The 16,784-nt window shown below is 32.8% G+C and overlaps 1 protein-coding gene across 2 annotated transcripts; it reads left to right on the top strand.

Annotated features, from left to right (window-relative positions):
• The first annotated feature begins 9,512 nt into the window (after positions 1-9,512).
• Positions 9,513-13,773, top strand: LOC134715171 (zinc finger protein 436-like). 2 transcript variants are annotated; one of them, XM_063577153.1, is made up of 3 exons: positions 9,513-9,772; positions 11,523-11,653; positions 12,562-13,773. In XM_063577153.1, exon 3 carries the CDS (start codon positions 12,569-12,571, stop codon positions 13,403-13,405), a length of 837 nt encoding a protein of 278 aa, XP_063433223.1. In that variant the 5' UTR covers positions 9,513-9,772; positions 11,523-11,653; positions 12,562-12,568; the 3' UTR covers positions 13,406-13,773. The 2 variants fall into 2 exon arrangements, with proteins under 2 accessions (XP_063433223.1, XP_063433222.1); XM_063577152.1 differs by lacking the exon at positions 9,513-9,772 and adding an exon at positions 10,628-10,772.
• The last annotated feature ends 3,011 nt before the right edge of the window (positions 13,774-16,784 follow it).

The raw sequence follows: 16,784 nt of genomic DNA on the forward strand, positions 1-16,784 counted from the left end.
GACAAAAATTCTGATTTCAAATCATGTACTGATGATAATTTTTTGAATAATTGTAACAAAAAAATATAAATGTTAGGATGACTGCGGAGGGAGTGCCTCTTGTTATGAAGGCCATGAAAAATAAGAAATCATGTGGTTCTGATGGATTAACAAATGAAATGTTGAAAATATCTTGTACTATGAACGTCAACATGTATGTAAAATTATTTAACTCAATTCTTTACTGGTATATATCCATCTAAATGGAGAGAACATTACATTAAACCAGTATTCAAAGGAGGGTGTTTCAATAACCCCTCAAACTACAGAGGTATAGCACTTTCTAGCTGCTTAGGAACATTTTCTCAAGAATTTTATATAACCGTTTAGAAAAGTATTCAGAAAATAAGAATATTATTTGTCGTGAACAGATTGGATTCAAAAAAGGATGCAGAACTAGTGATCACATTCTTACTTTAAAAACTATTATTGATAAAGTTTTTAAATCAAACAAAAGAATATATGCAGGTTTTGTTGATTTAAGAAAAAAGCTTTTGACACTATAAATAAAGAGGCTCTGTTGCACAAACAAACTTGCTGAATATAACATAAATGGACCATTCTTTAATATTCTTTAAGATATGTACAAAGAAGTTTTATTTGCAGTAAAAGTCACTGAAGGCATTACTAATATGTTCCCTTCCACAGTTGGAGTAAAACAAGGCTGCATTATAAGCCCTACCTTATTTTCTTTGTATATAAATGATTTAACCTCAATGTTTGGATAACACATGTGATCCTGTAAATTTACATGACATTAAATTGTCTAGTCTGTTATATGCTGATGTCTTAGTATTAATATCAGAATCTTCAAGAGGTTTACAAAATTGTCTAAGCAAGTTAAATACTTATTGTGAAAAATGGAACTTGACTGTCAATCTTGACAAAACAAAAACAAAGATATTTAATAAAAGTGGTAAAAATCTTATTGAAGACAAGTTTGTATTCATGAATAATGAAGTAATTGAATGTTGCACAGAATATAAATATTTATGTATAATATTCAAGCCATCAGGAATTTTCACTAATGCTGTAAATCTCCTCTGTAAAAAAAGCTTCTAAGGCATTGTTTTGTATTAAAAAAAAATATACTCTACTCAGATAAGATGGATGTTTTTTTCCCATATGAAACTGTTTAATTCTTGTGTTAGCCCAATATTACTGTATTGTAGTGAGATATGGTCGCTAAATATTGTGTAGAACAACAAAACTCTTGAATTTCAATACTTATCTATAGAATCAGTAAAACTCCAGATAAAATTTGCGAAAGGTCTTCTAAATGTTAATTCAAAGGCAGTAAATACAGCTGTATTAGCTAAATTAGGAATGTACCCTATTGGTATACAGGCCCTTAAGTCTTCTGTAGGAATTTGGTTACATATTTTAAAGTCAAATGAAAATGAGTCTTTATTATGTAATGTTTATATAAAGCTAACAAGCAGTTAAATGATGGATTTGCTTCAAAGTTAAAATGCTACTTTCAAAATTGAATTTCGCTCATGTTTGGGAAAATCAATGTACCTTTTCTTAAAAACGATTACTTTTAGCCCTCATGAAGAAGCTCAATGAAAATTACATTATATTTTTGAAAAAATGTCTCTTTAATAATGGTAATTCAATAAATGAAAATAAACTAAAAACCTACAGAAAATTTAAATTAAAGTATGAACAAGAAAAGTACCTTTTATTGAATTTAGATAAAAATGTAACAAAAAATTATGCTAAAATAAGAATAAGTAATATTATGTTGGCTGTTGAACGCGGTAGATACAACAAAACAGCTTTAGAAAATAGAATATGTCCTTTATGCCATAAAGAGGTGGCAGATGAATTTCATTTTATCAAAACTGGTTCAGAAATTAATTAAACTAGGATCAAAATGTTTAATGAAATTTCTTGTATTGTCCCAAGTTTTAATTCAATGAGTGAAGAAAACAAATTTGATTTTTATATTTTCCTGTGAAGAATTTGATATTTTACTTATTATTGTTAACTATATAAGTGAAATGTATAATGATAATGAGAGAAACAATTATAATGTCATTATATGAACTGTGTAATTGATGTCTCAACTTATAATGTAATATATAAGCATAATATTTGAATTAATAATTTTAAAGAAGAGACATGCTGTCAAAAATAGTATTATAATTAAAATTAATAATCTATATATATTTTTTTTCTTTCAATGCTACATGTTTGTAGTGTTTAGTGTATATCGTTTTGTTATTAAAATGCCTGTCTGTCTGTCTGTTTGTTTTTGTTTTGTATTTTAGTAACTATCCTATTATTTTGATTTTATACCTATAAAATTATCATTCTTATTCTTATCCTTATGTAGACAAATATAAAATAGCAAACAGATTTTAGGAAATTAAAGAGAATAATTAATTAACCAAAGCTTTGATAAAATGACGTGGCATCAACTTTTTAAATAATGATCGCCGATTTTGAATTTTTGAGAAATTTTCAAAACAATTTAAAACTAAATTAAACAAGAAAGTGTCAATATAAACGGATGCCCGCCTCGCACTTTCAATTTCTATGTTCAGCAGACCGTGAAATTGAGGTTAAAACTTTTATTTGGAATAAGAAAGATCATAATTTAATTATATGAAACATATTTACTTAGTTTCAAGTTGATTGGACTTCAACTTCAACATAAACTACCTTGAACAACACAAAAATAACCTGGAGCGAGAAAGACGGACGACCGAACGGACGGACGAACGAACGAACGGACGCAAAGACCAAAAAACATAATCCCCCTAGAATTGGGCACATTCATGAAAGGGAAGGGGATTGTAGTTACGACGTAAGGAACATATCCGATATCAATTGTGAAACGGTTATTCCATAACGGACAACCAACTCGTGATGGCGTCCGTAAAAATTACGAAGGGATGATTTCAACTTCACCATTTGGAACTCTTGGTTTAATAGATTCCTTGTGAGCAGCAACCCTCTATCAAGAAAAATCATGATAGGAAATGCAAGCACGGGAATATCGTATCAATTGGGAGATATATGCCTCGTATGCAAGTGCTCCTGGAATGTTGCTACTTAGAAATAGAAAGTTCACAATTGGAAAGCTGAAATCATCTCTTTTGTTGTAAAGTTTTGTTTTCAACCGACCCTCATTGTCAGTGTCTAGATGTAAGTCAAGGTATGAGGCAGACTTAACTGTATATGTAGTATCATTTATCTCCAGTTCGATGGGATAGATGCGTTCCACATAGTCACCAAATTTTGAATTATTTAGTAAAAGAACATCATCTATAATATAGCGGGAAGTAGAGTTAAAGGATATTTCTAACTTCTTATCTTTCTTCCTAAGAATTTCCTGCATGAAGTCAGCCTCATAATAATAAAGAAACAATTAAGCAAGTAGAGGGGCACAGTTTGTTCCCATTGGAATGCCGACAGTCTGTTGAAAAACACGTCCTCCGAACGTAACAAGTATGTTGTTAATCGAAAAATCAAGCAACTTGATAATGAACTGAGCCTGAGGAGTTCTGGAGCAACTATATTATATATATATATACGGTTTTGGGCTAAATTAAAAAAAAAAATGTGTTATATGACCTAGCCAGAATTGTCACCATTTTTTTACATTCAGTCTATTTGAATTACCATAATATTTCAGATCTACTTTTAAATATGTTTCTTCTAGGCACTTTAACAGTCGTGGGTATTTCTAGTGACAACATGTACAAACACACACAATTACTTTTACCTGTTAGTGTTTTCGACCGGTTTTTTTTAGGGGACCCCAAAACTGGTCATGTTCCAAGTACCCTAAATATAAAATGAAACGTTGAATTTTATTAAGACTTTGGCAAATGATGCATATGGACCTCTTCCTTTTCAATGACATAAATATAAGAAAAATAAGAAAAAATAAACGAGAGGAAAATTTTTGTATTACCAAGGCCTACCCTTAACCGTGGAGATTACTCTGACGTCCAACAGCTGTTTTGCCTGACAAGCTGGGGTCGTGGGACGTCAGACCTCGTATACATATCAAAAAGAGGATATTTGCTCGTCTAAAAAAGATGCGTTGCTTCGTCGCTTCTGGTGCCAACTAATGGCCTTGTAATTATATAAATCGGGTATCAAATTGTTCATTTTTCATTTATTTCTTCATTTATGTAAGTTTCACCTACCTGACACCCTTTATTTTTCCATATTTAAACAGTTTTCACAGTGAACGATGTATGCAAAGTAATAGCCCACATGGATGTTTGGTGCAGATGAGCTATAATACGTGAATGAAATTAGTACATACCAATTACATTTAAATAGAAGTATTCATTGCGTTTAGATCGATATTGATGACAAATATAAAAGCCTGTGTCAGAAGGATGTAGGTCTTTCAACTGAAGATTGTAAAATCCTCTCAGAAAGTTTCCAACTATTTTCACCCTCGGTTTCAAGTCTTTCGGGATGTTTTCAAAATAGATATGGTTCTGCACGGAGTAGTAGTCTTTATTAGGAGGCCCTGTCCAAATTATACTGTGATCAGTTGAAAGTCCTCGCAGAGAACAGTTAAATGTAATGGTTGAATCAATAGTGCCTTTGATAAAAACTGTTGTAGCATAACCTGCAAGGGAAAAAAATGTGGTTTATAAGCGTTTTTTCTTGCGTTCCGTTTTTTTATATATTGAGATTATACCGTTGCTTTTCCTGTTTGAATAGTTTACACAATTCATGTTTGGGGCTTTTTATAGCTTGTGAGCGGTGTGAGCCAAGGCTCTTTGTTGACGGTCGTTCTTTGACCTATAATTGTTTATTTTTTATAAATTGTGACTTGGAAAGAGAATTGTCTCATTGGCACTCATATCATATCTTCTATTAGCTAAGTTATCAAATCCATTCGCCATCGAGAGAATATGGTATTCGCTTAAGTATTAATCAACAGCAAGAACACGCGAAAAAACAAAACGTTGCGAATCGTTGTTTTCTTTGAAAGCGCGAAATTTTAAGATTTTAAGATTAAAAAAGTCGGTAGTTTCGTGAGGTGAAACCCTCCTTTTCCTATAGTTGAAACATTCAGAACCCATTTAAAAATTCTTGTTATACGTCTGCTAGTATACGTTAAATTCGGCTGACAGAGAAAAAAAAGAATACCAACCATAAATCGACGAGAACGCTAGCATCCATCTATAGATATTTGCTAAATCCATAGTCCTAATTTTATATATATATTTCTACTTGTATATAAAATTCTACTAATAAGAACAAAATGGGGGAAAAATGTAAGCTCCTACTTCTTATTTATTTATATATATCCAATAACGGTTAAGTGTTTTGTTTTTATACACGTACTTAAAAGTGACTTCCTAGTTGCATTATTGTTCTGACCGCATTGTACTCGGAAGCATCATGTCTTCTGGATATTCAAAATTCAAAACAACTCATTAACAATTAAAATTTAATAATAACATTTTGCACGGGTTTTTTTAGGTGCGTAATATAGTTTTTGTGCTGTTTTCTAAGCAGTTTTTGTTTTGGTTGTTCATCTTTTCTTTTTCGAAGGAAGTATATTGTTTGTAAAATAAAATGGTATGAATAACACGCCTCTGGTTTATCTTCTATGCGGAAAGGAGTGGGGGAGTCAAAATTTATGATCTTGAATCTCATAGCATTGTCTGATAACAGTCGTATACGTTCGTAGCAGATTCCTACGCATCGAAAAGGATTAGAAGAGGTTGGCAAAGCATTCCAGACATTTAAATTAGGTACGTCGTGTAACATTCAGGGCCGATTTGTCTAGTCGGATGACAATCGAGACTATGTCGTGATAGCTCTGACGGTATTGAATCAAAATCTTTTAAAACAATGTCCTGCATCGCCGGTTCACTTTCACTGTTTGGTCTCTGTCGGGTCGGATTCGGGGTAATCAGGGCGCCGATGGGACAAAATCGGTCAATTTTACCATGAGAAAGTTACATATAAGATCAGAAATGGGTTGAAAACGGTATAATCAGAACGTTTCCTGAACATTATATATATGATTGACAGCCACGAATCAGAGATTGGATTAGACTTCTGAAATCTTTTACACAGAACATAGATATAGAAAACTCTCACCGAAACCTTCTATAAATGGTGACTAGTACGGGTTTGTTTCAAAGTTTGAAATTAATACCCTTAGACTTTTTAAATCATACACCCAATGTAACAAAGTTACTACCACCATTATATGATCATCATAACTGTATGATATCCGAGGGATTGCGATTTCAGCTCTTGTGATTTATAACATCTTATATCTGATGGACTGATAGAACTGACCATAATAGGTAAAGTGGTTCTGTTCCTTTTCCGTCTCGGATTTTTCCGTCCTATGGTTCGTCTTACAGTTTATATAGCTATTCCTCTGGTGACATGAGCGACATGTGTTGCATTACAAATGTATAATGTTAACTTATCACAATACACTGGTTTTGTGTCAGCTTATGAAGTAGGTATATAATGTATGGTACGGGTATTTTCTGACTGACCAATCCTCGAACTAGCTGTTAATATGTACTTCTGCTATGTTTTCACCGATGTTTTTAAGCTAAAGGATGAACTTATTATATTTAAATCACATGTCTCAGACAAATCGATCCAAATATTTGTTTTCAACACTCCTCCAGTAATGTCAGTAATATATAAAGAAGCTGATAAGTTGGAGGATGAAATTCGATCATTTTGATGGAATGATTAAAACATAGATATAGATGGATTATTAATAACGTGTTAACCCAATTTATAGTTCTCGTAACGTGCGTGTGCTTCTATAGAATTATCCAGCTATTGTTTGGACAGCCAAGTATTTTCAGCATTTATGAGCATCAAGGAGTTTGTCACGGCTTGGAAACATAAGAATAAAGTCCTAGATATAAGCTTTCGGAATCGTTTATTATGAACTTTACATGTAGCGAATTAGTTTGTTTTTTTTTCTGGAGTTTGTTTGTTGTTTTTGTTGTTCTTGGTTGAATTTCTTTAATATACATTCATCTTTCAAAAAGAATTGATTATTCCCTTTAGTTTATTTGAGCAGGTTTATGGATTTTTGGGTTGACAATTCATAGTTTATACTGACAAAAAAATGTCACACCAAAGTTTTTCATTAGACCAATTTCATGGTTTTAAGGACAGACGGAGAAAACGACAAAATGTTCGAATTTTGTTTATAAAGTACAATAATTTGTGTAAGAAGTATAATATACACACAATAGTGATGAACCCTGTGAATATTAGCATGGGCTGATCGTTAATTGAAAACATTTTTACAACACACCCATCGTGTTCTAAAGTGCTATCAAGTTCTGCTTCTAAAAGTATAGGCACTGTCATCACACTACATTATACTATATATATAGCAATGGCTTTCAAGTGAAAACGAAAACAAGATAGATATAGCACACTTATGTCAAGGGGGTGTCAAGAGAAGGGAAGTTATGAACGAGGAAGATCCTATTTTTAATTCATTTAAACTAGATAAACTAGATAAAACGGGTTAAGATGAACAATTCTTTAAGTGTAAATTTCCTTATTTAGATATAATACAATTGAGAAATGTTGTAAGTTATCATGAGTAACAACATTCTTACCGCCCAATTAGTAGTTTTAAAACGAGATTTTCACCTGATATATATACACAGTTTTATTGACCAATTATTTATAAAGATTTTATTTTCATTATTTGAAAAAAAGTAAATGTTAGCCCAATTTGATAAAAATTAGTGAAAAGAGAAGATTTTATAAATATTGGCCAGTCCAATCCAAAAAAAATTGAACAGAGAGTGGATTTAAATAGATTAAAGAGTAAAGTTCGTGCATGTGCATAAGAAGAGGAAGAACGTTTTTTTAACATTACAGCTTTTATATTAATGCTAGCAAGACAAATCTTTGTATGGCTTGCTTGCTTGCTTTGCTTGTATCAATGTTTGCTCAATCATGACAATTAAGATAGGCGGGGCTCCAGCTTGTATACATCATACTTAAATTTTATTGGACGTTATGCTTGAGGTAAAGGACACTAAATTTTAAAACATCACAAGATGACAAATATAAAGCGCAATTGTAGAAATGGAAGCCAAAAACTTTTTTTTGTTTTTTCTCGTAAATTAATGTAAAAGCTGTAAAATCACCTCGCAATGTGTAGTTCTCTGCTAGTTAATTGTATAATTTGATTTATGCTTTTATAACCTTTGGCGACCTCTTAGTTTACATGTCTACATAACAAGCACGATGTGATAAGTGAAAGTTACAGACAAACATTCATCAATTGATAACCTGAGCGCGTCAAGAAATGGTCTCGTCCACACTGTTATGAAAGTGATATTTGTTTTCGTGTACATATTAACAACAAGTTCAATTCGAAGTTTACTAATCGAAATTTGAAAATACACTTTATTCTTTGTATATGTATGTTCAAAGTATACAGAAAAGTATACAGACCCTCTCTATTTAATAAACTCTGACTGTGACTGCCTTGGATAGTTAACTTGAAAATGAGAGCAGATAGAATTTTGAAAATACACTTTATTTTGGTATATGTATGTTCAAAGTATACAGAAAAGTATACAGACCCATTCTATTTAATAAACTCTGTGACTGCCGTGGTATAGTTAACTTAAAAGATAGCAGATAGAATTTTGAAAATACACTTTATTCTTTGTATATGTATGTTCAAAGTATACAGAAAAACGCAAACCGGAAGTCTAATCTTACTTAAAATTTTGTCCAATGACGGAACAATATCCGGATGCCTTTTTCTCGTTTTTCTCCAAAAATAACTCAATCTGAATAATCATATGAATGGATGACAAATGCCACTATGCACTGTACTATTTTGGAAAGAAGAGAAGCGACACCAAAAATGAGGTCTTCTCGTTTAATAATATAGATACTTATATAATGGTGGTAGTAACTTTGTTACATTAGGTGTATGAGTTAAAAAGTCTAAGGGGTATTAATTTCAATAACAAACCCGTACTAGTCACCCTTATATAGAAGGTTTCGGTGTAAGTTTTCTAGGAAGATTGCTTGACTAATTAGTAGATGTCAACTCTGAGGTTGTGAGTTCGAGTCCGGCTCTTTATCAACACAACCTTCTGAGTGCTGGTCTGGGAGGACTTCTTTACTAGATGTCCATTTAGATACATCATTGTTTTAACGAACACAAATGCAGGGTAACAACTGAAACTGAATTACAAAATTGTTTACTTTGTACTTGGATGGAGAGTTGTCTCAATGGCACTCATGTCACATCTTCTTGTTTCTATTTACAGAATATTCCAGGATAGACATATAACTCATATGGTAATAGTAAGTCCGGCAATATCATGACATGGCGTTTGTTTCAGTGTTTCACGATGATATTAATGATGATGTGGTACAACAAGAATATTAGTGGCATGTACATGAGTTATGTACCACAAAATGACCTCAGGCTTTCTCTTGTATCAAACAAAAATATGACATTATTAAAATGACCTTAAGTTATCGCTTTGTATATGATCATAACTGATTTTATATCACACACACACATTCAATTTGTTTTAACATAATATCAGTTTTGTGGCAGGATTCTTTAAAAATAACATCTCAGGTTACACATGCAACTGTAGATGCCATCTGTATGACATGTACACTACATATACTGTACATTTGGTGGTTTAGTGTGGTATGAACTTTTAAGATCTGCCGTGACTACGGTATGTGATGATCCTTCGACGTAAGTATTACATATGTTTCATAAATTTTATATTTAAAGTTTAGTTTTTACTCTGATTACATATGAGTGTCCCTTTGGTACCTTTCGTCTTTCTTTCTGACATCCGAGTTGAAGGGGGGGGGGGGGGGGGGGGGTATGAAAATGTCTACAATGGAAACGGAATGCGAAGTATTATGGTAGGATCTGATAAGGACCATACCCATATATAAAACATTGTATGATAAGATTGTATGTCTCTGATAGCATTTACCATATCATAATGAATTTATATATCACAGACAGTGTCATATCTATATGCTAGTATATTCGATGGTCTTCACATAAGGCATGGAACAGATGGAGCGAGAACCTTCATTTATGTATTTTTGAAATTTCAATCATTTAGTGCATGATTCTTTTTCCTTAAAAATAATGGCTATTCTCTGTAATAACTTGAAAACTGTATTCCGGCTTGATATTTCCTTACTTGTATTTCCTAGTCCAAATAATTATCATGACGTCTCAGTGGCAAGGCCAGTGGCGGATCCATAAATTTGCATATTGAAGTGGGGGCCCGCTCCAGTCACGCTTCCGTGATTCCCTATAAAAGCAACCATATTTTACTCCCAAAAGGGGGGCCGGGCTCCCTGCCCCCCCCCCCCCTCCAAATCCGCCTCTGAAGGCTATTTTTTCTGGGATCGGCCAGTTACTACGTAGCCTTGCCAGACGTCATAATTATTTCCGTTCCTTTTTTTTCCTCAGGTACATTGTTACCCCGGCATTACTGTACTTTTTGCTGTTAATCTTTAGCACTTTCCACCTCATATAAATATATTCAGTGTATTGTAAAAGCGGAACATCCAGCTATTCCGGTCACGTACTAATATTATATTCCCCTGGTCAAAATGAAGGACGCTGCAGAATATATTAATATATTTTTTCCATACCGTTACATCGAAAGAAAATCTTTTAATCATTTGATGTCTGTGTACAGTTTTGCTGTCCTTTTTAGTCTGTGAAGGTATACTGTTCTGAACATATGGTGTTTAAAGAGTTGAATTGTAGAAAAAAACCATAAGAGTAAAGACAACGATATTGTGTTTGTTCAAAGAAAGACAACTCTATCGTTATAATATTCTGATTTTGGTTTTAATTTACGGTATCAGGATTTTCCCATGTCACGTCTGGGACTAGTATAAAGTCCCAGGTAACGTTCAATGACTGTATTAATATAATTCATGGGAAGGCAATAAGGATCAAATGCATAATTGCAATATGGTTGATTCAAGTTGTTCTTCACATTATAGTCAAAAACCAAATCAAAGAACAGAAACAGCTGAAGGCCACCAATGTATGCCCATGTAAAGCCATTTTACTAATTATTCCAGCTTAAAGATTTCTCATAAAGTTTTAAGATATCTTATATAGTTTATGAGATACATTTTTATAGTTGATTTTATACATACATGTATCTTATATAAGTTATGAGACATCAATATATTTAGTTTTCAACAGAATAAAGGTTTTCTTTAAGATCATGTGAAGAATTTGGTTTTAAATCAAAATCTAGAAAATACAGTTTTTTCCTTATCAATTAAAATTAGTTCCCTGAATAATCAATTTGAATGATTTACAATATATACAAAGAATCTACAGTAGTGTCCTAACTAAGCCTTTATAAATACCTGTAGCATCATTGTGCAATAGTTCTAAATTTTATCCAAGGTCTTTCTGTATAGATTTGTTAAAAACATGTGTTTTATAATTTTAGGGTTACATTGGTAATTCCATCAGTGCTGTTTGAAAATACGGGGAAAACAATGAATGAGACTTCATTTAACTGAACCCTACATGAAACGAAAAATCATGGTATAAAGCTGAATTGCATCATTGGGACATACAGTAAGTATTCTGTAGAAATTTGTTCTTTATCAACAGAACATCTGGCTTATCCTGATCCAGACAAAATCTTCATTTTGTGTTGTTTTTCATGAAATTGAGTCGAATTAAATAAAATATATGGTTTTATATAATTGTGAATATATTTGATTTTTTTGTTTACTTTTTGTATACATCTCATGATCTGATGTAAACAATAAATGGAAATAATAATTGACTGAATGGAATGTGTTTGAGAATGAAAAAGGTTGATTAACAATCTAAAGGACAATATGTTCAAGGGAGATAATCTTTGTTAAAATCTGGAAATGGAATGAACAACTTTAATTAAGTCATCCCCTACCCAATTTTAATTTCTTTAAATGCTTCTTTTCCTAGATTTATTGTGATGTGAAATTGTTGGAGAAAGTACTTCTTTTTTGTACAGAAGCTCTTCATTCTAAATATGTGCACAGCCAATGAATTTAAAGTCCTTATCATAAAACCTTAGAAAGAAGAATTCCATTCTTATGATAACATTTATGCGCTAAAACAGATTAAAAACAAGGTAATTGTGCATTAATCAAACCTCTGGTTCCTTGTTTTTTTTAAATATTCCTATGCCTGAAGTTGATCCAGGATTTTTTTTTAAAGGGGCCGCATAATTCTATAAAACAGATGATAATTGTGCATACAATTTTTTGACACTTTAATACTTATTTACTTTTTTTTAAATCTTCTTCATGTTCTTGAACATATAAGGCATTTGACAGAAAGGAAAATTTATTGGACAATTTCACTATAAAAAAAAAAAAATAAATCGTGAGGAATATTGTTAATTTATTTTATGCTTTTGGTGGTCAAAGGGCCTAGACAGAACCTACATGTTCATATGATATTTGAACGCTTTATTGGTTATTTACCTTTTTCAGATTTGAAATGGAGGACATTCCAATATTAGAAAAGGATGCTGTTGATAAAAACTCTTCATATTGGTCTTATACCACACTAAGTGAAGAAATTAACATGTACATCAAAGCTGAACCTGAAGAAAATCCAACACGAAACAAAAAGAGTGAAATAAACGATTCTCAAAATATTGAAAAGGAACCAAAATTAAATGGAGACTATAATTTAAAACAAGTTGTTGAAATTGATTCACTAGCAAAAGAAGAAATGCAAGATTGTTCTTTTTGTAAGAAAAGAGTTCCAAAAGATGATATCAAATTTCATATGAAAAAACACACGAAGGATTTCTCATGCGACATATGTAGCAGACATTTTAAACAATTTCAGGGATTGAAAAATCACTATGCAACCCATACCGGTGTAAGGAAGTATAAGTGTGAATATTGTGATAAAAAATTCAGTGATTTAGCAACTCTTAAAGAACACACTAATATACATACTGGTAATAAACCATATGTGTGTGATAAGTGTGGAAAATCTTTCAATCACCACAGCTCTCTTGGAAAACATCAATATACACATAGTGATGATAAACCTCATATTTGTGAGGTATGTGGACGTGGATTCAAACGTAAGGATATTCTGAAGGAACATACTAAGGTCCATACTGGTGAGGCAACAAGGAAGTACAAAACAATTAAGGAATATAGATGTCAAGTGTGTAATAAAGTGTGTAGAAAAAGTTCTCATCTGACCATACATATGAGGGTTCACACGGGTGAGAAACCCTTCCAGTGTGAACTCTGTGACAGAAGATTTCCGTCAAACGAAGATAAAAAAAAACATATGAAAGTTCATAAAGATTAACAGGATTTTTGAAGCATTTCAAATTTTCAACTATCATTCCAACTTGGTTTTTTTTTTATCACATTCTATTTTATTTGGCCTGAGATAATTATACATATATATATATATATAACGTCAATATTGCAACCACCACAGAACAAATAAAATTTTTGTTTGTTCACACAACATGTTGCTGAAATGATCTAGTGAAACTCAATTGATCAGAAAGGTCCCTTATGAGCTTATTTAGGAATTTGTTGAACATGTTCTCTTTTTAGATTCAGGTCTGTTTTGTTTTTGAAGTGATTTTTGTTTGTATACTAATTCAAATGAGATTTTCATGTATATATTATGATTATTTATTTTGCTCAATAAATTATGTTAAGTTGTTTGCCTTGGATGATTAAATTAGAAGAAAATTGCTCATATTCCTCAACATTCATATATACATAGAGAAATTACTGACAATTACAGTCCACTGCAGTTAATAGATATTCTAAGGAAGTGTTAAAAAAACCTAAGGCAGTGTAAGTCTAGTGAGTCGAAAGGTCAAAAAGAGGGACGAAAGAGACCAGAGGGACAGTCAAACTCATTAATGTCATAAACTGACAACGCCTGGCTAAAAATGACAGTAGAAAAACAGACAAACAATAGAACACATGACACAACATAGAAAACTAAAGAATAAGCAACACGAACCCCACCAAAAACTAGGGGTAATCTCAGGTGCTCCGGAATGGAAGCAGAATCTGCTCCACATGTGGCACCTGTTGTTTTGCTTATGTTATAACAAATCCGGTAAATGGTCTAATTTGGTAGGTCACATTCATGAAAGGGAAGGAGGTTGTAGTTTCGATGTAAGGAACATATCTGATATCATTTGTTAAAGGGTTAATATCATAATGGTCAATTAACTCGTGATGCGGCGAAAATTTACGAATGGATGATTTCAACTTCACTATGTAACTCTTGGTTTAATAGCTTCCTTGTGAGCAGTAACCCTATATCAAGAAAATCATGATAGGAAATGCATGCAGCAAGCACGGGAATATCGTATCAATTGGGAGATGCATACCCCGTATACAGGTCTGCTGGAATGTTGCTACTAAGAAATGGAAAGTTCACAATTGGAAAGCTGAAATCATCTCTTTTGTCGTAAAGTTTTGTTTTCAACCGACCCTTATTGTCAATTTTTAGATGTAAGTCAAGCCTTATGATATGAGGCCGACTTAACTGTATCTGTTGTAACCTTTATCTTAAGTTCGGTGGGAAATATGCGTTCAACATAGTCACAAAATTTTGAATTATTTAGTGAAATAGTCATCTACATGTATATATATAGCGGAAAGTTCAGTTGAAGTATATTGCTAACTTCTTATCTTTCTTCCTAAGAAGTTCCTGTATGAATTCAGCCTCATAATAATAAAGAAACAAGTCGGCAAGCGGCATAACTGTCATCCATATTGAAAGCACCAACAAAATTATGTTCTTTATTTATTACATCTATTCATTGATAAACTCCACATATATTTTTCTGAGATATTTTTAAATGCTTTATTACAAAAAATATTAATGATCATTAATAAGTAACTGTTCTTTAATTGTAATCGGGAATTAGTCGAGAGGACAGAAAGATAAGTAACAAAACAATATTTATAATGTTTGATAAGTCCTTATAAAGCTGGTTAACTTTATTGCCTATAATAAAAATAGGTCGCTTGACATATTTCTGTGTTCGCTTTCCCCAAAATACCATCACGTGACAGTTCCTCTAGATAACCATAAACTTAGATAATTCCCTTATCATTATCAGTCTCTTTTACCCGAAATACCAGTCTCTCAAATCTCCAATGAAAATGTTATATCATTTTAAATTGTAATAGCCTATAATTGGCCTTTTTTCTGTTTTTGGAAGTTTAACTACAAGTAAATCTGTTAAGAATACGAATAATTACAACAAAAAAATTAGGTTCTTTTCATCAGTATATATAAACTACATATTAACTTTTGGATTACCTTATTTAAAATAATATTCATCTAAAATATTTTACCGAATTTACATGATCTAACATGCTTTAGGAAGATAAAAAAAAATCCGAAGTTACTTACATACAGTACTGGCAGAATTTCTGCAAACACCATCAATGTCCTCAGCCGAGGCCATCCGTCATCATGTGTTTCGACCCCTAGCTCAGTACGTTCTCAGGGTGGGAAGAGGGGGTTTACAGTGATAGTGGTGATCAATCACTGCTCAGTGATGGTAGGGTATCGTCTTTCTTCGTTTATATTCAGCAAGACACTTTCTTTGCTGCTTGGCCAATTTTCTGAATTGCTGCTCTTCTATGCCGACCAGTCACTCCTACTGCAGAAAACCATCTCCACACTGACTGTACAGGGAAGCCTCTGCAGCCAACCTCATTAGGAAAGTTCCATGTCTGCCATCCTCTATCTCTGCCAACAGTCCATCATACTTTGTCCTCTTTTTTTCATTGGCTTCACAACTGTAACAGGCTTACAACAGAACATATTAACAAACTGTAACAATCAGTCGGAAATGGCTTGACACATAAAATCGATACAAATACAACTTATGACTGAATGAATTTTGCATAAAGACAAAATATAATTTTTTTTATAACATTCTATATAAAAAAGAAGATGTGGTATGATTGTCAATGAGACAACTATATATATATATATCCACAAAAGACCAAAATAACACAAACATTAACAACTATAGGTCACCGTACGGCCTTCAACAATGAGCAAAGCCAATACCGCATAGTCAGTTATAAAAGGCCCCGATAAAACCAATCAAACGAGAAAACTAACGGCCTTATTTATGTAAAAAAATGAACGAAAAACAAATATGTAACACATAAATTAAACAAACGACAACCACTGAATTACAGGCTCCTGACTTGGGACAGGCACATACCTAAACAATGTGGCGGGGTTAAACATGTTAGCGGGATCCCAACCCTCCCCATAACCTGGGACAGTGGTATAACAGTACAACATAAGAAGGAACTATAAAAATCAGTTGAAAAAGGCTTAACTCATCAGATGGACAAAAATGCAAGTGGACGTGGCCGGGTACTTATACATCCCGACACAAAAAGACACAATGAACAGATCTGAGAGTACTCGCAGTTATCTGACAGCTAGTTCAAAGCCACTAACAACTAATAAAAAACGGTGGCGGATCCAGAAATTTTCATAAGTGGGGGCCCACTGACTGACCTAAGAGGGGGCCCGCTCCAGTCACGCTTCAGTGATTCTCTATATAAGCAACCATTTTTTTCGCAAAAAGGGGATACCCGGGCCACCTGCCCCCCCCCCCCCCCCCTTAATCTGCCTATGAAAAAATTATGCATCTGAGACTAATCAAAAACACATG

Source organism: Mytilus trossulus, chromosome 4, assembly GCF_036588685.1.
Source record: "Mytilus trossulus isolate FHL-02 chromosome 4, PNRI_Mtr1.1.1.hap1, whole genome shotgun sequence".
NCBI lineage: Eukaryota > Metazoa > Mollusca > Bivalvia > Mytilida > Mytilidae > Mytilus > Mytilus trossulus.

Bases quoted from the DNA above. Each gene is read 5' to 3' on its own strand.
- LOC134715171 (XM_063577153.1), top strand. From the start codon at position 12,569: ATGGAGGACATTCCAATATTAGAAAAGGATGCTGTTGATAAAAACTCT.